At 43.6% G+C, this 21,771-nt stretch overlaps 1 protein-coding gene across 14 annotated transcripts in view; it reads left to right on the top strand.

Annotated features, from left to right (window-relative positions):
* Positions 1-21,771, top strand: part of LOC124720011 (basement membrane-specific heparan sulfate proteoglycan core protein) — an 801,341-nt gene that overhangs the window by 453,238 nt on the left and 326,332 nt on the right. For 12 of the 14 annotated variants that reach the window (XM_047245254.1, XM_047245262.1, XM_047245258.1 and 9 more), the window contains one exon: positions 5,315-5,512. The exons of the other annotated variants lie outside the window; for them this stretch is intronic. In XM_047245254.1, coding sequence (XP_047101210.1) covers positions 5,315-5,512 — 198 coding nt within the window. The remainder of the gene's footprint in view (positions 1-5,314; positions 5,513-21,771) is intronic. 14 annotated transcript variants of the gene reach the window in all.

Raw genomic sequence — 21,771 nt, 5'->3', positions numbered from 1 at the left:
TGGAGACACTGTGTCGCTTCACGACAACACGTGTCTCCATTCTGCTGGCGTCACTCGAAACTTATTCAGAAATTCTATTGGGAACATTTTGATCAGCTACCGTACAGTCCCAATCTCACACATTCTGACTACCACTCGTTCGTAAACTTGAAGTTTGACAGCGATGATGAAGCAAAAACCAGTGTTTGGCAATGACTGTCTTCACTGGCGGCATTTTTCTATGAAGAGGGCATAGAAAAATTGGTTTGCTGCTGCAACAGATGTCTGAACAATTGTGGCAACTATGTAGGAAAATTGTTTAAACAAAAAAAAATTTTGGTTTTAAAAAAAAGTTTTTATGGGTTTGTTTCCAAAATGGTACTTATTTTCAGATATGCCTCACACTATCCAGTTTCTGCGCTGTTTGGCCCATAGGAGATGTACAGCTTTATGTACCACTGTAAGCAACAGCCTTTTGTGAGACATCCGACTACAGACATCCTTTGCACGGAGTTCTGTTCACAATACTCACCCAGAAACTTGTCAAGTGTTCACAATGCTCACCCAAAAACTTGTCAAGATGGACCTGCGTTCACTAGCAGTAGCATTTCCTGCCAGGTTTGAAACAAACTGTCACTGTCAAGATGTGGACTCTCGTCTCTGATCCCTGTCAGTTGGGATATTTTTAGGACCACTTCTATTACGCCAAGTTACAACTGCGAACTGTGCACCATTCCTTGTAGACACGTCGGAGAGTTCGCACCGATACACCAAAAAACCTGGTGACTTTATATGCAATATTATTTTCAACACATCTGAACACGATAGCTCCTGTCTGCCGTGTCCTTACGTTGACCCGCCTTACCGTGCCGGTACCGTACAACTGACAGTCGCGCATATGCATCACTTCTCTGCCCTGACTTATGTCAGTAGTGGAGGCTCACAACACCACCTGGTACCAGTTCAATACAATCTACAGTGCTCCAAAGTTTGCTCTTTCAGAGATACGACTAATATTTTGTCTGGAGAGTGTACCCTCAGCGATTAGATTGTAGTACACAGCAAGTTTTGTGGCTTCTGCATGACGGGGCATAACTTTCAACACGTCTGAAGCGGAAATCTGAAAATATGATGCAAGAAAATGGTGATGTAGCATTCAATGATGTCAGTGCCGAGGCAGGGTGAGAAGAAATAGTCCCTCGGGCAGCATTTTGGTCGACTTCTGGACGGCGAGGCGCACAGCTTGCTTTCTCTCTGTGGTGTCTGCCGAGTCCCGCCCGCACGAGACCGGGCCGGGGGCTGCCGCTAGGTGTCTCTGCGGTTGCCGGTCACGCTGCTTCGACTGCCACGCTGAGCCTCTGTCTGTGTCGTCTGCGGTGTTGTCGTTACTGCACTGCTGCTGTTTCTGCGCTGCTCTCTTTTGAAATGCTACGCCTAATTGTCAGTGGGGGCACTGTGTCTGCAGAAGGAAGCTACTTTTTTATTTATTTAATAAAAAATTGCAAGGCAGCAATTGCCACTTTGCAATCGAGATCCAGGGAACACGAGACAAATTTTGAATTTTTGTTAGTTTTATCGTACAGTCACACCTTTATTTCCTGAAATTACTACTACATTTCATACAAAATACAACCGTCCTACGAGCAACAATATTGCGTTTCACAATTAATATACTCTTTAGCAAACATCTATAACTCTTTTACTATATAATTAAGTATGGTACAAAATGTGTCCCTAAAAATTAAAATGAAATGATCGTACAGGACGTATCGGTCGGGTTATCCCCTTCGGGGTTCGGCCGCCCTTTGCACGTCTTTATAGTTGACGCCCCTTTGGCGACTTGTGTGTCGTTGATGATGAAAATGGACAGACAGCACCCAGTCCCCTGCCGGTAATCGAACCCGGGCCCTCTTGCGTGGTATGTGGTAACCCTACCGCTGCACTACAGAGGCGGTCGTGTGTCCCTAAAATACAATATGAAGCAAAACAACATGATGATAAAGTCATAGTTGGATACAGGATCTCAAATCAGAATAAACTCTCTGAATAAGCGTAGGCCAGTCGGGGGTCTGTGCATTTCTCGAGGAATTTGTGGTGTCAGCTGCAGGGTGGGGTTCCGCAGGAATATGCCATTTTCTATCCTGGACGTCAAGGATATGACAACAGGCTTTAATATTCTCACCAGATACTGGCGAGTATTCGGCCTCCCTTCAGTGATTATCAAATCGGTCCTGTTGTCATATCCGTTACCTGCCCACACCGTGATTCCAGGATTTGGAGAGGTACGGGTATCGAGAGTAACTACTCTCTGTGACCTTTCACCAGATCGTCTACAGATGCGTCGGGATCGATCCGACAGCCGAGGGCAGAATTGAGACTTGCTGAACACCACAGAATGCCGTGCAGTAACCCGTTTGCTGCCTGTGGTATAGTATTGGCAGTAAATGACACTTGGCAACTGGTGAGCTTAACCCAGTTTCCAGTAATCTCTTCCCGGTGGTTCACGGTGACAGTTTGCCTGTAAACCCTACCCAGATTTCAGCTGTTGTCATCTGCCTATTCAGCTGGGGCTGGAAAAAACAAGCTTTTGACCTCATCTTTGCTCCTATCAGAGCTAGGATTTTATAGCCTCACAGTGATGCTACTCGTGAGCCAGTTGAACAATCCTGTGATCTTCTGGTGATGGAGTCCTCCTGCAAGGACCTGTGCCTACTCTTGTTACCACACCCTTGTCCTGTGACCACATCATCAGCAGTCACGTAACTACTGTCTTTGCTGTCAGTTGGTACGACGCTCACATGTCCCTCGTGCCAGCGATTCAAGTTTAATAAAAAGTGGTACACATAGCAATAAATTTCTATTTTTCACTCTGGTTACCAGTTATAGCCTGTATATATTATTACCGAGTCTCCGTACGATGCGAAGAGCCGGTGCGTGGGGCAGCTGTATAATAACAACTGGTACCTGTGACGAACTGTTCATTTACGTCAAGACACCACTCGGTAGCACACGTCGCTCTATATACCAGCTCGTCACATCGTCTGGATCCTTGGCCTGAGGGTGGTCTTTAGGCCAAAACTGGTAACCAGAATTAAAAAATAAAAATGTATTGCTATCTGGACTGCATTTTATTAAAGTACTAACCTTTCCCCCACGGCTTAGCCTGTGTTCGTGTTTGACATATATGCTAAACACATCTCCCCTTCCCCTCTCTCTTGCATCCACCTACTTCTCCCTCAGTCTCTCAGTTCACTTCATCCTGTGTCCTCTGTCTGCCCATCTATTCTATATCTTCATCTCCTCCTTCATTCTCTCTCTCTGATCAACTTCTGTGCCCCTCTCTTATCTTCCTGCCCCATCTCCCTTACTACAGCCTCGTCACTCTTTCTGTGTCTCTCCTTCTCCCCCTCTCCTTTTTACACCTGCTAACTACTCCTATGCCCCCTCCATGTGCTTCCTGCATCTCCCCTTCCTACCCCTCACTGCCCATCTCCTTCCCTGTCCCTGCCAATCTCCTCCTCTTCCTGTCACCTCCCCACTCTCTACCCATCTTCTCCGTCTCTCTCTGCCCATCTACTCCTCGACCCTCTGTCTCTATATCCATCTCATGTCCATCACCTGCTCTGTCCATATTATTCTTCCAACTCTCTCCCTATGCATCTCTTCATCCCTCCTCTCTCTGTGCATCATCCTCTCTCTCTTTGCTACCAGCCTTACCCCTAAGCATATATAGCCCTTGCGAAACAGGCCGATTCTACTACCACAACTCACCTGTCGTGCAGGGAAACCTACATGTTGGGGGCTCTAAAACTGTTTGTTGTTGATGATTCTTCCGGGTAATATGGCCGTGGTCAATGGAATTCTTCTGTTCCTAATGTTTCGTCCAATACTATGTTGGACATCCTCAGAGGTACGGCTGGTCCTGTCGAGTCCTGCCGACTGACGAGTCGGGCGTCGGAGAGCGGCCTAAATACCGAAGAAAGTGGGCGTGGTCTAGCTTGCACATAGTATCAGAGAGAAAACTAGTCAAAGATAAAATGTAACTATCGATAATAGTCAGTCATAGATAAAAATCACTTATCGATTCTGTGACACCACTGTCCATATCTCGCTTAATTTCAAGGCCTCTTCTTTTCTATTAAAATTATCTTCATGTTTATAAATTTCAATAGCCTCACTATACAGTCGTGGATAATAGTTCGTGATAGCACTTAAAACTGTAGTTTCAGAAAACTTAACTACATGGTCTGAAACTACAGTTTTAAGTGCTACCACGAACTATTATCCACAACTGTATAGGGAGGCTATTCAAATTTATAAACATGAAGATAATTTTAATAGAAAAGAAGAGGCCTTGAAATTAAGCGAGATGAGGACAGTGGCGTCACAGAATCGATAAGTGATTTTTATCTATGACGGACTATTATCAATAGTTACATTGTAACTTTGACTAGTTTTCTCTCTGATACTACGTGCAAGCTAGACCACGCCCACTTTCCTTGGTATTAAGGCCGCTCTCCGACTCTGGACTCATCAGTCGGCAGGACTCGACAGGACCAGCTATACCTCTGAGGATGTCCAATGTAGTATTGGACGAAACGTTAGGAATAGAAGAATTCCATTGACCACGGCCATATTACCCGGAAGAATCATCAACAACAGTACCATCCAGTCATGAAAGCCTTCATTGTATGTGTAAAACTGTTTGTTGCCCCTGCCATGGGGCTGCATAGCAAAGCAAGTTGACAAGGCAGATCCACACAACACAGCTGTCGCCCAACACAGCCTGTGTGACTAGGGCTGGAAAAAAACATGCTTTTGCCCGTTTATAATCCCATAGTGATGATACTCATAAGGCTTGCTGTTTCTGTGCTAAATTTGGTTGAAATCGGTCCAGGGGCTTGGGAGGAAATCCACCTCACACACACACACACACACACACACACACAGATTTAAGTATGATTGCTGTTGTTCCTTAACGATGTCACCAATGATTTGACATATCTCGAGAGTTTGGAAGATGGTGATAAGCTGCACATGCACATCCTCTGTGATGCTGTGTTGCCATCTCCACCTGTAAAGTTACAGTAATGTTAGACACTCCCAACAGCCACCATTTGCACTCACCTCTCTTTTTCTGCGGGAGTAACTTAATGTTGTGCTGTATTGAAAAGGCTGTTGATCCCCATACTGATGGACGGTTTCTACCAGTTCCACATCTTCAGTCACCCTATGCATTCAGCAGACATAATGCCCTCACTGCAAGCTTGCCTTCGGCTGTATCTGGTGTCTGACTAAAGCTAACATCGCCCCGCACCCTACCTCGCACACCCAGCCACGCTTCCACCTGAAGAAGTCGCTCCGTGCCCGGGAACCGACTTCACCTGCTCGGACGGCAGCTGTATTCCGATAGAGCTGGTCTGCGACGGTCGCGCGGACTGCCCGCGCGGTCTGGACGAGTTGGACTGCGATAACGACGTGACGTCACCGCGCCCTACCGTGGAAGATCGAACTGTTACCGGCTTCACTGCAGGTAGGTCAGCGAGATGGCCCCTGTCCCTGAACCCCGGTCTCTGACATTTCAACAGATCCTCTACGGTCACGTGGAGCTGGAGAAACCGGTAACGTGTTTGCCTCTTACGTAAGCTTACTGACAAAAAAGGTGGCCACTCTTCAAGAGCCATCACACTAATACTGTGTAACACCACCTCTATTTTTGATAATGGCCTCATTTCGACAAGGACGAGAATCAAAAATTTTCTTCAGGTATGCTGTGTCTAGCTGGAACTACCGATTGAAGACTGGGTCGTGTACAGCTACGGAATTCGGGGTGTAATGACTGCTATGTCTCACCTGCTATTACACTTAGCCCCAGACAAGTATTATGACAGTACACCTAGGTGAATTAGTGACCAGCTGTGTTGAGATAAGGTTCCTTAGTGTTAGTCAAATCAGGAATGTATACTTGTAGCACTCTGATCAGAGTGGTTGCCATCTCGGAATGTGGGAGATCGCGAAGACGTAGAAAGAATGGCAATATTCGGTTGCCAAAACTGTTGAAGTAAATATCCCGATTTACACTTACTGTAAACTGAATGAATGGGCCCAAGTTGTGACACAGAAAACATCTCCAAAACGTTACAGAATGTCCTCCAGCCTGAACTGCACCCTCCACTGACTGCAGGTTAAACGCCACTCGACACGTCACATCATTTGAAAAGTAAAGTCGTGACTTATCAGACTACACTTCTCTCCTGCGGTCACGTATAATATTGTGAATAATGCTTGGAATTTGTCTCATTGTGATGTCAGATATACACCAGAAATCAGCAAAATTCATAGATACACATTTTTGCTGTACTGACATCACAGTAACGGTCCTTCAGTCTCCAGCTTAAGCCCTGGTGATGAAGATGTGTTTAGAAATGTATGGTAGTGAAGTAGAAATGCTATTGAAAAGATGGTAGATAAGAGTTTATTATCGAGTCTCTCGAGTCAAATGTTATTTGCTCAAGATATTGACAACTACCTCCACCGATCTCGTACTGTAACGTCAACTCCTTTGTGCTTCACTGCTGACGATACAGATAAAGGTGAGTAACACTCTCCAGCCATTTGTCAAACCAAAACCATTGCATCAGTTTGCCACAGGCTATAACATGATACATCTCCCCCGGTCGTTCGTTTCGAGTCGGCCACTCTCGAGTGACGTCGCTCTTTACACCGTATTGAGTGTCACTTAGCATCGAGTACAGAAATGCGTGAGTTATAAGGAGCTGCTCGATGATTGTAACCTGTTCTTTTCAACTCTCTATGCACCAGTGATTGTGCCAGATGAACTGCTGTAGCACTTTGGAGCTCACGAGTGATTCCTTTCACCAATTTCAGTTTTTTACAAACACCCTTTAAAGTGCTTGACGGTTCCTGTCCGTCACTACTTGAGGTCTGCTCGAACTCGGTTTAGCTGTGGCTGTACCTTAATGTTTCTTCAGTCTTATCACTGACAGATGATTTGGGCAGCTTTAGAAGGACTGAAATGTCCCTGATGGATTTGTTACTTAGATGCCATCCAATGATAGTCCATATTCAAAGTGACTGTTTTATCCAAACCGACCCATTCTGCTGTTCTTGTTTTTCTGCTGCCAACACAGTACTCCACAACTCCTTTTATACCAGTCGGTCCGCCTGTCGCAACACCTACTCGTGTGACGAAGGATCCGTACACGGAGACTGGAAAGTTGCACAGGCCACACCGATATTCGACAAAGGTAGTAGGAGTAATACACTAAATTACGGACCTGTATCATTAACGTCAATATGCGTCAGGATTTCAGAATGTATATTGCGTTCAAATATTATGATTTACCTAGAGGAGAACAGTCTGTTGACACGCAGCCAGCACCAATGTAGAAAACATCGTTCGTGTGAAATACAACTAGCTCTTTACTCACACGAAATGTTGAGTGCTATTGATGAGGGATTTCAAATCGTTTCCGTTTTTCTAGATTTCCAGAAGTCTTTTGACGCTGTACCACACAAGTGGCTCATAATCAAATTGCGTGCTTACGGAATATCGTCTCAGTTATGCAACTTCATTCGCGATTTCCTATCAGAGATGTCACAGTTCGTAGTAGTTGACGGAAACTCATTGAGTAAAACAGAAGTGATTTCTGGCGTTACCCGAGGCGATGTTATAGGCCCTTTGCTGTTCCTTATCTATTAAGAGATGTAGGAGACAATCTGAGCAGCCGTCTTAGGTTGTTTGCAAGTGATGCTGTCATTTATCATCTAGTAAACTCATCAGAACATTAAAAAATTGTAAAATGAGTTAGAAATGATATCTGTATGGTGCAAAAATCGGCAGGTGACCCAAAATAATGAAAAATGTGAAGTTATCCACACGAGTGCTAAAAGGAGTCCGTTAAACTTTGGTTCCATGATAAATCAGCCAAATCCGAAGGCTGTAAATTCAACTAAATGCCTAGGAATTACAATTATGAACAACTTAAATTGGAAAGAACACATAGAACATGTTGTGCTAAAGGCAAACCAAAGACTGCTTTTTATTGGCAGAACAATTAGAATATGTAACAGATCTACTAAATAGACTGCCTACACTGCGCTTGTCCGCCCTGTTTTGGAGTACTGCTGCACAGGTCTCGGATCCTTACCAGATAGGATTAACTGAGTACATTGTGGAAGTTCAAAGAAGAGCAGTGTCACTGACATGATATAGGATTTGGGGTGGGCATCATTAAAACAAAGGCATATTTCATTGTGGCGGAATTTTCTCATGAAATTTAAATCACCAGGTCTCTCCTCTGAATTCAAAAATGTTTTGTCGATGCCAACCTACGTACAGAGAAATAATGATCATAGTAAAATAAAGATAATCAGAGCTTGCACGGAAAGATATAGATGTCTGTTTTTCCCTGCACACTGTTCGAGATTGGATAATATAGAATTATTGTAAAGGTAGTTCGATGAATCCTGTGCCAGGCACTTACGTGTGATTTTCAGAGTATCCATATAGATGTAGGTTCTGCATTACGTAGTGATGTCTGAATACTTTTGATTGGATAGTGTGAAAGGCATCTACAGCATTGCAGGTCATTATGGATTCTCCTTGTTGTACTGTCTAATCAATTGTTGAGTAATTTTGAGGTGTTTAGTGATAGATACGTTAACTAAACTCCCACCACCTCTGTTCCTTCTTCATTGGAACTTGTGTGGAACAGTAAGAAGTCATAATAGTGTGACACTAACACGGAGTCACAGCTGTACACAATCGGGTAAGGCATTCGGACTGATAATTGTGTATTTTTACTGAGGACAGTTCCATTCTCACGGATTAACTTGATGCCAGACTCAATACACATTTATGTCAGGCACATGGAGTGAATACTCCTTCCACGTACAAATAGCTACTGGTTTCTCTAGCAACCCGTTGACCACTTTTGTTTTCCTGTCCCATCCACAATGTTGCTAGCTGCTCAAGAGCAAAGCTTGATGCATTCAGTGTGCTGCAGGCATTGAACTTTTATTTACATTTTTGCTGGGTGTCTCTGTTGTGCTGTGAGCCATTTCTTTTTATTAGCATTGCGTGTTGTGTGATTTCTATTGCAAACAAACCATATTAATATCTGCTATAATGCTTTAAATCATGAAATAAACTATTGTTAATAATGTACTGCTTCATTAGTATGTGACACGGGTACTGGTAATTTTGGTTACTGTCAAATTACTTACCATTATATGATTAATTGATATGGTGAGGAAAAATCTTTTCCATAAGCAAATACATCTGTGCCATTGGGTCTTTTTTTTTTTTTTTTTTTATAGACTTCGACTGTCTCGATAATCCAAAATATGATGCAGACCTGTAATTGTACCAGGTTTCTGATTTTGGTGGCACTGGTATATAATGTATGAGACCATTCCAGCAGATACTATGGCCCAGTATTCTCTCAATTGCTAATAGACACCAGTGGCCTTAATCTGTTTTCAAAGTGTTGTTCAAAATTTTATTATTGTCGTGTTTTAGGCTTTTCTGGTGCAGTAAATAGCTGTGATTTTCAGGCATTGTGTAGGATGATATAACTGAATGTTAGGGATTTGGACAAATCAAAGAGATTGTCTTCATAGTGCAATGATGTTGACTATGCAAGTCTCCAAGAGAGGGCTGTTTGCTGTGGAAATGTACAGAGCATGATGTTTCGAAAAATGATTTTAGTTTGGGAACCTAACTGACAGAATAAACTAGGCCAAAACATCAGAAGGCTCAAATAATTGACTCTTTAGTCATCTTCTCGCATTCCCCTATCTGCTCCATGTGGGTTTTAGCACAGTCAGTGCCAGTTTGTATGGTTCACTTTAGGTGATATTCAGTGTGTATGTTAGTCGTCAGATGTGTAAATGGTGACACCCCTGTTGATAACAGGTGAGGTGCTCGTCGTCCTCCGTGCAAACTTGATTTTGTGTAGAAATTTTCCAGTCTTGGACAAAAGAGTTCCAACAGCACATCCATTTCGTCTGGCTGCTTACATGGTTTCACAAGTGCATATCAAATTACAAGCACTGTCATTATCATTGAGGATGAACAGATGCTTGGTCAAACTGTTGTCAGATTTTACTAACACTAACAGGTGTGACACCTGAAAATTTCAACAAAAATATTTGATCAGGGTAATTATTGTCGAATGGGTGATATAATTACTGAATGAAATGCTACATTAAAATTGTTGTATTTGCTTAAATGGACTAGACTTTTCCATGGCTGACAAATAACATACAGAACATACAGATGGTGTGTGGCTGATAATTTGTATATAATTTTTAAAAAAATAATATTAATTCCTAATTCAACATGTACATAATGTCCCAGTTACATGACAGGTAGCAAAAACTTGAGAGAGGAAAAAGTTCACTCTGAGTGTGTGTGTGTGTGTGTGTTTATTTTATGTTCATAAAATATACCATTTTTTGATCTTTTTGAGATCAAACTTTTCAAAATTTATTTACAGCAGAACATTCTGTTACATGTTTCTTCCTTGAAGATGAGGTACATGCAGATCTGCTTCAGCTATTTGCTGTCTGATACAATGTTGGTTGCATCAGCTATACTCTGTACTTTCTATAATAATGATGATTTATTTCAGATTGCTTAAGGATTTTCAGTGTAAGAATGTTGAATGGTGGCGAGAGAGATTAATATCTTACAATTAATTGTGTTATGTAGTATTTCAGGTGCAATCTGACAGTAAGACAGAAATATAGACTCAGGAAGTCATCTCTAATCCTGGCTATTCTGCACGTTCTCATCGACATTATTGTAAAAAGGACCTGTTCAGTGTCACTAAATAGGAATTCTTTTAAATTTAATTTTTGAGAACATTTCAGGGTAAGAGCTCCTTTGACAGTAGGTCCGTGAAATGGACGTGCAGAAGATGGATCTTGCCAGCAGTTGCCATCACAATAAATAAAAAGTTAAATAATTTTGGTGGCCATTAACGGAAACGACCATTTTAACGGAAGTTGTGGACCCATCCATGTTGAACTATGTTGTGCATTAGTTGCCATTTTGTGTATATGTTTCCAGTCATTCTGCAGCACATTGAACTCAGTGTACACTATTTGTAGACAAGCTCACCCTCATCCCACCCTCCCCCCATGCCTGGCTGATGACATACCCACTTCAGATGTTGTACGTAAAAGTGGGGCAAAGATTTTCAAAATTTGTCTTATGATGTATGAGATGGCAATGTATATAATTGTGTTGTCATACATAATACTTATATAATGTGGGACCTGTCTTATGTTAGTACCCTTTGTTCTCATGTATTTTCCACTTGTTTGCATGAAACTTAGTCTACACAACTTCTGGTGTAATGTTTGTTTGTTTGCTTGTGTGTGTATGTGTGTGTGTGTGTGTGTGTGTGTGTGTGTGTGTGTACTAAAGTCAATTTTAAAACCATTTCAATATCTTTTCAGAGAACACTATATGAATTTGTTGCTAATTATTATTTAGGAACAGTGAGTACCGAGCAAGTGTGTAGCTCGAAACTGTAATCAGTATGTGCACCTTCTGTCTCAAAACAGCACCTGCTTCAATTGAATTCTGTTTATAAACTGCTGGCCATTAAAATTGCAGCACCAGGACGTGACATCAAATAACAAAATTTTGTTTATTGTGGATGTACAGTATCTTAGGAAGAATGCACACCGAAATATATAGGCGATTTCAGGGTGTAGAGGGTGTGAAATTTAGCGGACAGAGCTGTCGCTTCCTCTGGGAGTGACAGAGGCTGTGACCTGGCTGGCACCGAGTAGAACTGAGCTAGGATGACAAATACGGGTGCGTCATTCTAGGCTGCTTCATCCCTGTGACACCTATCGTAGTGATTGGCGAGTGGCGACGTTCCGGTCTCTCGTCAACCCGTGACCGGGTGTTTTCAGTGGGCCGGCCACGGCAAAGACTGAACACCCGCTTTGTCGAGGTAGGTAAGGAGACCGCAGGAGATGTGCGGTGTCGTGTTATCGTGTTGAAAGATGATACTGGGACTTCGATGACAGGGCACAGCTACCATCCTTAACATATCAGAAATGTAATGGCTACTATATATGAAGGGGGACCCAAAAGTAACCGGAATCGTAATGCTGCACGTCGTGTACTTGTAGTAGCAGGTTGCGCCGCCAGAGGGTTGTAGTAGGAGCTCTGCTGAATCATTCTGCCTCACAGCGTGGTTTCTTTGGCAGTTCTTTGAGTGTGTGTATAGTACAGATGTGACACGAGGAAATGGCTAGTTCTTACGAACAACGTGTGGCAGTGAAGTTTTGTTTCTTGCTCGGCAAGAACGCAGCAGAAACTGTTGCGATGATTCAGACAGCCTACAAAGACTGTGCTCTTAGTAAGACGCAAGTGTACGAATGGTTTAAAAAGGTAGAAATGGTGGTTGAAGATCAGCCCCGTTCCGTTCGACCTTCAACTGCTCGAAGCGAAGACAATGTTGACAAAATCCGTGATCTCATCAGCGAAGATCGATGCAGGACAATCGATCTACTCGAGAACTTGTCCGGGTTGTCCTGCAGCTCAATTCGGCGCATCTTGACCATCGATTTGGGGATGCGAAGAGTGGCAGCAAAATTCGCGCCAAAGCTTCTTACCGGAGACGAAAGGAATAGTCGCGTTCGAGCCTGTGTTGAAATGAAGGACGCATTCAAAGATGATCCACATTTTTACAACAAAATCATTACAGGTGATGGGTCACGGTGCTATGGGTACGGTCCAGAAAGTAAACAACAGTCATCACAATGGAAGTCACCTGGCTCACCTCGACCAAAAAAAGCCCGACAAGAGAAATCGAATGTGAAAACAATGTTGATCTTTTTTCTTTTCATCAAAGGGACACTCTTAATTTGTCCCTGAAAACCTGACAGTAAACCAAGAATTCTATTTGGAGGTTATGAAACGGAATCTGCTGGTAGATGTTGCTCCTTCGTACAACCAGGTCATGGCCCATCGAACATAGGCCGGTGTGAGGTGGAGCGTACACCATGAAGTTAAGTAGTGGTTTTGACTTTGTACATGTGTACTGTTTGTGTTTTCCTTTTTTTCGTTTATAAATGTATAGCCATGGTGATCTTTTAATCATTGACAAAGGTCTTCTTAGGCACTTGTGGGTTTTATTGTTCTGAAGAAGGTGTAGTTATCTATGCCGAAACCTAGGTTAACACTAAGTGCTATTTTCGCAATCGAGGCGGGTTTCTAGTTTTTTAATATATTAACCAACGATTGCTGAGGCGCTGCGATGTTGAAGGTTCTTAAATATATTGTACCATCTTCAGGCCCCCTGACTGACATGTAAGAAGATTCCAACCTCGATTCTGACAAGTGATGCTTAAAGTGATCGGTGTTTTCAAAAATCTGCAGATACCAGTCTCTGACTGCTGGCCCCTATTTTGACCAAAACCGAGATTGGAATTTTCCTACCCATCAGTCAGGGCGTAATATATTGTCGAAACTGGTAGCCCATCAAAATAACAATCTGGAAATTTAGATGGCTGAAAGGTGTTTGCTGTGACGTTCAGTATATACTCCTCATGAACAACTTCAGCCAATAGAATGGCATCACATTGTGGGCCTGCGGGAAGCTAGATGGACGTATCAGTGGATTGCTGCACCGAGTTGGGCTCAATGTATATTGGTGGTGTGTCACTTCTATCAGAAGTGGTCTGTAGAATGTTGCCACACATGTATACCGAGTTCTGGACGTCCACTCAGCACAGACACCTGTCGAGACGGACGTATTGTGCGAGCAGCAGTGGCTGGCCGAACATCGCCCGTAAACGGAATCCCGTGATAGGTTGCACGTGCCATGTCACCGAGAACTGTTGGGAATGGTCTGTTTGTACGAGAACTAAGATTATGCGTGCCTCTGTCCAGGCTATCACTGAGACCGTGTCACTGTGGAGCACACCTATTCTGGTGTCGTGAAAGAGTCGACTGGAGAATGCAATGGTGATCTGTTGTCTTTATTGATGAGAGTAGGTCCTGTCTGTATGCGAGTGACGGTTGTACATTTCTGTGTCATAGACCTGTCGAGCTGCCTATTCAGTTACGACTCGCCGTCACATTTGGGGTTTGTGCAGGGTAAAGTAACTGGTGTCTAAGACACTGCATGGGCTGTTATCCCTGTGCTGTTGCCATTTCTTCAACAGGAAGGTGATGTCCTTTTACAGCAGAACAGTGCACATCCGCGTACATTTGCTGCAGTGCAACACACTCTTTGTGATGTACAGCAACTTCCCTGGCTGTCCAGATCACCATATCTCTCATGAACTGAACACTTGTGGGACACGATGAAGTGGGAACTTACTCGTTCTCCAGGCCCTGCAAAAACCATTACGGAACTACAACAGAAGGTGCAAGGTGCTTACAACAGTTGATTGCAGGATGTCGTGTGGCATCTTTACGATTGTTCACATGCAAAGATAAACGCTTGTGTTGCCACCGGAAGGTGTATTGGTGTGACTGGTTGGGCATGTCTTTGAGACAAGATTGTGATGTCTTTGAGGATGTTGCATTTGTTTTTTCTGGCAGTGTATAAATTAGTCTGTCTGAAACGAATAGAGTGCAAACACAATTTCATACTTTTCTCGATTCCACGAGACAGAGGCAGGTTGTCGATTCTGTACTACTTACACTGTTGTCTTTTTTTTTTTAAATAGAGGTGGAGCCCCTCCACGCCCACACCGGCATGATGGCCAACACAATAGGTCTACTGCCATCTCTACATAAGGGTTAGTATTCACTAAAGTGAGGTGTCGCAGGATGTGGGTACTGCGATGTTTACGTATGTCTTGCTAAGGTTAGCCATTAATACGCGCTCATATGGAGATAGATTGGGTCAAAATCGAACGAAGGGTAGTGGTTTGAAGGGCAGAGGAAAAAAAGTGCCAAGGCGAGAGCCAAGGGAAAAAAACCTCTGCGATGGTTAGGTCGGGTGGTAAGAGCAGTAGCGGTTGTCTTGCTGCCTGCGATAGGTCGTGCAAGGATAGGCTTTGTTAGTAGTTGGTATCATGCATGATACATTGTGCGGGTGTGTTGCTCGGAGGCTGGCGCTGGGTGCTGGTGTAGAGTCCTCGTTCAGCATCAGCAACCTGCAACAGTTAGGTTTATTATCGTTTTTGTGTCTGATAGGTCATATATCGGAACCACAGCGTAAGGTAATGTTGGAGGTTTGTTTGTGCATCAGTGGGCGAGCTCGTCAGTGTCCCTGCTGTGGCCTGTTGGCCAGCTCTAATAGCAACTGGTAGTTACCAGTCAGTGTTGCTGATATGCAGGGGCTTGCCGACGTTTGTCGCTTGTTTACGTATCTTAGTTTACCATAGGTGGCTATGCCCTAGCTAACAGTGTCTTTGGCCACTTGTGCTTCCACCTATGGTTGTCCTTGTCCTGTACCTCCACCGCATTTATACGAGTGTCACGGGTACTGCATTTCCTGGAACACGAAGGTGCGCGGCAATCTGAACTTCTCAGAAGTGTGCACAAAACAGACTTTTTCCAAAATTATTAATAATAGAACTTTTCCTCTTTTGACCCTTCTCCCATCACTCAGCAACTGTCTGAATTTCATTACCGCTTCCTCCCATTTGAAGTTAATATTTTAGCTGAAAAAAAAAATTATGTAACTTGACCATTCCACACTTAATGCTGATACAACATTGTCAAATGTCACCTCCGCGGTGTCACGAATTTTAATGACCAGCAGTGTAATTTGGCACAAGAACTGCCCCGCCTCCTTCGCTCCGCTCCTTACCCGTACCGACAATTATATCGACCGTCGGGTGCGATCTGCTGTCGCCGGTGCCAGTCGTGCAGTGATCGTCCCGTAGCTCTCTGCCGAATGTTCTAAATGTCTGACTCGTCCCCTGTGACGACTGTGACAGCACCGCCCGGCACCAGACGCGGCAACTGCAAGCCCTGGGAGTTCCAGTGCCGCAATGGGACCTGCATCGACATCCAGAAGTGCTGCAACAAGGAGAAGGGCTGTCCGCCAGGCACCGTGCGCTGCGTCTGCTCCGAATCCGGTTCGTCGCCTCTTACGGCCCCTCTAACTAGGTGTACACACTTCCAGTTTATATCTCAGGTTTTCTCGGCACCATTGATCGGCATCGTACATCTGCGTGTTCTGCCGAGTTTGTATGTCTATTTTACTCGATATTTTGACGATTGACCTGACGGTCTCCTACAGGTGCTGCGAATTCCACTGTCACATGTACTAGTTGCCGGACTCCGACCGGACTGTCAACTATTGTCAGTATCGCACAACTATTTACAGCGGATTGTGAATCTGACTACCAATGCCCGTACACCCTCTGTGGGCTCTTTTGTTTTTCGGAGCTCTTACTGGTATTTTGTGGAATGGAAACTGATCTCATAGCGAAACAGTTAGTGTTGCTGCCTTTGGTGAGGAAGGACCCAGGTTCAGTTTTTGTTACCTCATCAGATTTTTCCGAGGTAGAGAGGTCTGAATGGAGTCAACTCAGCCTCGCAAGGCCAACTGTGTTGCTGCTCGGATAAAGAAGAGATGGCATCACCAGGATGCGTCTGCCGGCAATCGCAGCTGGAGGGACCGGCGACGTGCTGTCCGTGTGTCCGACGATTGTAGGTTGCTCTTCACACTGCTCTGTAGGCAGCAATCGGCCAGTTGGAATGGGCCTGAAGCCTAATTACTGAGCAGTGTTTACATTTACAGACACATTATCTCAGCATTTCCCAGCTCTGATGGATGTGACAGCTTGCAAGATCTCAATAATAATTTGAGTTCCAGACCATGAGCCTTCCTCAAATTGAACCTCCATCTCTGTTTATTAGGTTTTCCGACGCCTTTCATCTCGGGAGGGATGTTAATTACACTGTCACAAAAACTTGGCATTTGCACCCCAGTAGTGGGCTGATCATATTTCACTTCACAGTTATATTTACAGCAGAACCATCACCGTTCGTCACAAAGAAATTCAGTGGTGAATGCTATTTGATCTGCACAGTTCAAACACTTTCAGACAAACAGAGCCTCGTTGAAGAATACGACACTTACAAATAGTGTTCTAAGTGAATGGTTTCTCGGATGGATAAACTGAGGGAGCATTCCAGTGGAAATCGAGAGCACCTGAGAAAGAGCTCGAGACTAAGAAAGGGAAAGATAATCACTCGTCTGTCTTCTGCTGGCCCTGCTTTGTTTCTTGTTGGCAGAGGTAAAAAGTCTTCTTCGTAATGTTAAAAAGACAATCTAGGTATCTGAAAACTGGGTGTGTACTTGATTTCACATGTTGTTGTTGTTGTGGTCTTCAGTCCTAAGACCGGTTTGATGCAGCTCTCCATGCTACTCTATCCTGTGCAAGCTTTTTCATCTCCCAGTACCTACTGCAACCTACATCCTTCTGAATCTGCTTAGTGTATTCATCTCTTGGTCTCCCTCTACGATTTTTACCCTCCACGCTGCCCTCCAATACTAAATTGGTGATCCCTTGATGCCTCAGAACATGTCCTACCAACCGATCCCTTCTTCTGGTCAAGTTGTGCCACAAACTTCTCTTCTCCCCAATCCTATTCAATACTTCCTCATTAGTTATGTGATCTACCCATCTAATCTTCAGCATTCTTCTGTAGCACCACATTTCAAAAGCTTCTATTCTCTTCTTGTCCAAACTATTTATCGTCCATGTTTCACTTCCATACATGGCTACACTCCATACGAATACTTTCAGAAATGACTTCCTGACACTTAAATCAATACTGGATGTTAACAAATTTCTCTTCTTCAGAAACGCTTTCCTTGCCATTGCCAGCCTACATTTTATATCCTCTCTACTTCGACCATTATCAGTTATTTTGCTCCCCAAATAGCAAAACTCCTTTACTACTTTAAGTGCCTCATTTCCTAATCTAATTCCCTCAGCATCACCCGACTTAATTAGGCTACATTCCATTATCCTTGTTTTGCTTTTGTTGATGTTCATCTTATATCCTCCTTTCAAGACACTGTCCATTCCATTCAACTGCTCTTCCAAGTCCTTTGCTGTCTCGGACAGAATTACAATGTCATCGGCGAACCTCAAAGTTTTTATTTCTTCTCCATGAATTTTAATACCTACTCCGAATTTTTCTTTTGTTTCCTTTACTGCTTGCTCAATATACAGATTGAATAACATCGGGGAGAGGCTACAACCCTGTCTCACTCCCTTCCCAACCACTGATTCCCTTTCATGTCCCTCGACTCTTATAACTGCCATCTGGTTTCTGTACAAATTGTAAATAGCCTTTCGCTCCCTGTATTTTACCCCTGCCACCTTTAGAATTTGAAAGAGAGTATTCCAGTCAACATTGTCAAAAGCTTTCTCTAAGTCTACAAATGCTAGAAACGTAGGTTTGCCTTTCCTTAATCTTTCTTCTAAGATAAGTCTTAAGGTCAGTATTGCCTCACGTGTTCCAGTGTTTCTACGGAATCCAAACTGATCTTCCCCGAGGTTGGCTTCTACTAGTTTTTCCATTCGTCTGTAAAGAATTCGTGTTAGTATTTTGCAGCTGTGACTTATTAAGCTGATAGTTCGGTAATTTTCACATCTGTCAACACCTGCTTTCTTTGGGATTGGAATTATTATATTCTTCTTGAAGTCTGAGGGTATTTCGCCTGTCTCATACATCTTCCTCACCAGATGGTAGAGTTTTGTCAGGACTGGCTCTCCCACGGCCGTCAGTAGTTCCAATGGAATATTGTCTACTCCGGGGGCTTTGTTTCGACTCAGGTCTTTCAGTGCTCTGTCAAACTCTTCACGCAGTTGATTTCACATAAATGTGGTTTATCTTACATGGAGCAGACTATCAAAACAGTCGAGGAGAGACACGAGGAACATCAGTGACACACCTGACTACAACAACTGACCGAATCAGCTGTTGCCGAGTACATGTTGTCGAAATAGGTGACAATGTATTCGTGCAGGAGGTATTATTGTTCAAAACCAAAAGGAAACTTCCTGTAATAATACATCTGGAGACCTGTTCAGACACGGGCCAGTTTGTTCAAACAAATTTCGGGCTTGCAGCCAGTCGTCGTTCAATACTTTGCACGATATTTCAACTGGGCACCTGCCAGTCATCTTCAGGTGAGGCGTCGCAGATTTTAAAATTCACACGGGCCAGTTTGTCCCGATTCCCACCTGTCTGTTATGTAGAAGCAACACTATAGTCAGAGCTGCGTGTGGTTACCACACATCCTGAAACAATCTTCGGCCCTTCTTGACAGTGAGTCACACTCTCTTTCAAACACATCTGTCTCCATTCAAATCGTATCACACACGTTGCTCATGGGCTCGTGTAACTTCACATTCTTGACGTGTCAGGTGTACAGCAGTGCCTTGCAATTTTCCTGGAGCCAGATACGCAACAGATTAATACATGGTGAACAGGTAGGCCACGTGACCTGACCAAAATGTCACGATGACGTACTGTCGCACGACCTATAGAAAATGAAGCAGTCCCCCATCACACACAAACTGCAGTCATCATCTTTCTGGTAGGGTAACTTTCTCCAATAGCCCCGGAAACTCTTTGTGTAGAAATAAGTGATATACTGCACTTATTAATCTGTTCGGTAAAGTACAGGCCTCGTGAGTCTGTCACCGAAAATTCCTATCCATACATTGATACTGAAGCAATCCTCGTGCCTCTCCTCATTGATTACTCAAACGTTTGCATCTGATCACAAGTAAATGTTGTGGTACTTTATTATGCCATCTTTTGTGTATCCTGCCTACACCATTGAATACTACACATTACCTGCCACAAGTGAAATGGCCCATATCTGAACAAGTATTGGTTTCCGGATATAATTATAGCAACATTTTCTAATTTTAGCCAGTACTTCGTCCTATATGAATATATGACACCTTTTGTCGCATAATTAAGCTCTCTATCGAACTACGTTTGAAAACTTAATAAAGAGGGACGGAGGTTTCTATTTAAACAAGGCTTGGGGCTGACACTCAGTTTCTTAAGATCTTGCCGGCTGTCAAATCTACCATCCACGTAGTGCGGAGAGCATTGTCTGTTTCACGGAATATCAGTGTGGTTTTTGAAAAACAAAAGAGCGTTAAAAGCTTTAGTGGGCATCGGGAATCGAAATCGCAATTACATATAAACAACACCAAGAGAGTAGCAAATAGTTCAGTCAGGCTGAGTCCAGAGGCAATGAGTACTCCTAACAACGAAACTCGCAGCATCTGAAGCAGACAACTGGGTTGGTCGTTGAGTATCATGCGTAAAATGAAAATATAAATTCAGCTGAATACCGGAAGTACACTTTAATGCAAAAAAAATTGCGCACCGTGAAGGAATTATCTGAATGGGACAGAAATCAGTAGATGCGATGTGATGTACATGTACAGACAAACAAATGGTTACAATTACAGAAAATTGGATAAGCTACTTAAGAGAAAGAGCTTAACAGATTAAGCGAGTCAATAATGCCTTTGGCCAAGAATCAAACAATGGAAAGTACAGGATGTAATGTAACAATATTATGAAAATAGAAAGACTGTCATAAATAAGCTTGCAGCCAGCAAGGCCTTCATCAAAAATAGATGACAGACACACGCACACACATACACGTAAACGCAACTCACACATACGTGACTTAATATCTGGCAACAGAAGCTACAGTTGTGTGTGTGAGTTGCATTTCCATGTTTGTGTGTGTGTGTGTGTGTGTGTGTGTGTGTGTGTGTGTGTGTGTGTGTGTTTGTGTGTGTGTGTGTGTCCATCGTCTGTTTTTGACTAAGGGTTTGCTGGCCGAAAGCTCACTTGTGACAGTTTTTCTATTGTGCCTATCTGTGACTCCATTCCGCTATATGGTGAGTGGCAACTTTCCTTTACATAATAATGCCTTCGGTCCTTATACAACCATCTATGTGGTTTCACGTAGATTGATACAGTTGTTGGATGCCCTCCTGAGGGATATTGTACCACATTCTGTCCAATTGGTGCATTAGATCGACAGAATCCCAAGATTGTTTGAGGGCCATGAATGTAATGCTTCGAATGTTCTCTGTTGAGGAGACATCTGATGACTTTGCTGACCAAGGCAGAGTTCAAGAAGCATAAAGATAAGCATTAGAAACTCTCGTCATGTACGTGTGGACGTTATCTCGCTGAAATGTAAGCCCAGGACGGCTTCCCGGGTAAGGGGGCATAATGGGGTATAGAATATAGTCAACATACTGCTGTGCTCTAAGGGTAAAGGGGTCCATCTACGAAAAGAAATCTGCACCCCAGTCGAACAATTACGGTCGTTGGGCTGCTGTATGGCAGGCGACAATTGAGTTGGTATTTCCACCGCTGTCCGTGGCATCACCTGACACATCTTCATCGGTCAGTTTGAAGCGGGTCTCATTGACGATATTCTACGGCCCATTTTGTTGCTTGTGGCAATCTATCCTGGGCTTACATTCCAACAAGATAATGCGTGCCCACACACGGCAAAAGTTTCCACTGCTCATCTCTGTGCCTGCTAAAGCCTATCTCGGCCAGTGAGGTTGCCGGATCTCTCCCCAATTGAGAAAGTGTGGAACATCATGGGCAGGACCCTCCAACCAGGTCAGGATTTTGATGATCTGATGTGCCAAGTGGATAGAATTTGGCACAGTATCCCTCAGAAGGATGTTCACCACTTCTGTCGATGAGTGCCAAGCCAAATAACTGCTTGCATAAGGGCCAGAGGTGGACCAATTCGTCAT

Source organism: Schistocerca piceifrons, chromosome 11 (assembly GCF_021461385.2).
Source record: "Schistocerca piceifrons isolate TAMUIC-IGC-003096 chromosome 11, iqSchPice1.1, whole genome shotgun sequence".
Classification (NCBI taxonomy): Eukaryota; Metazoa; Arthropoda; class Insecta; order Orthoptera; family Acrididae; genus Schistocerca; species Schistocerca piceifrons.
This window is presented reverse-complemented; position numbering and strand designations above follow the sequence as displayed.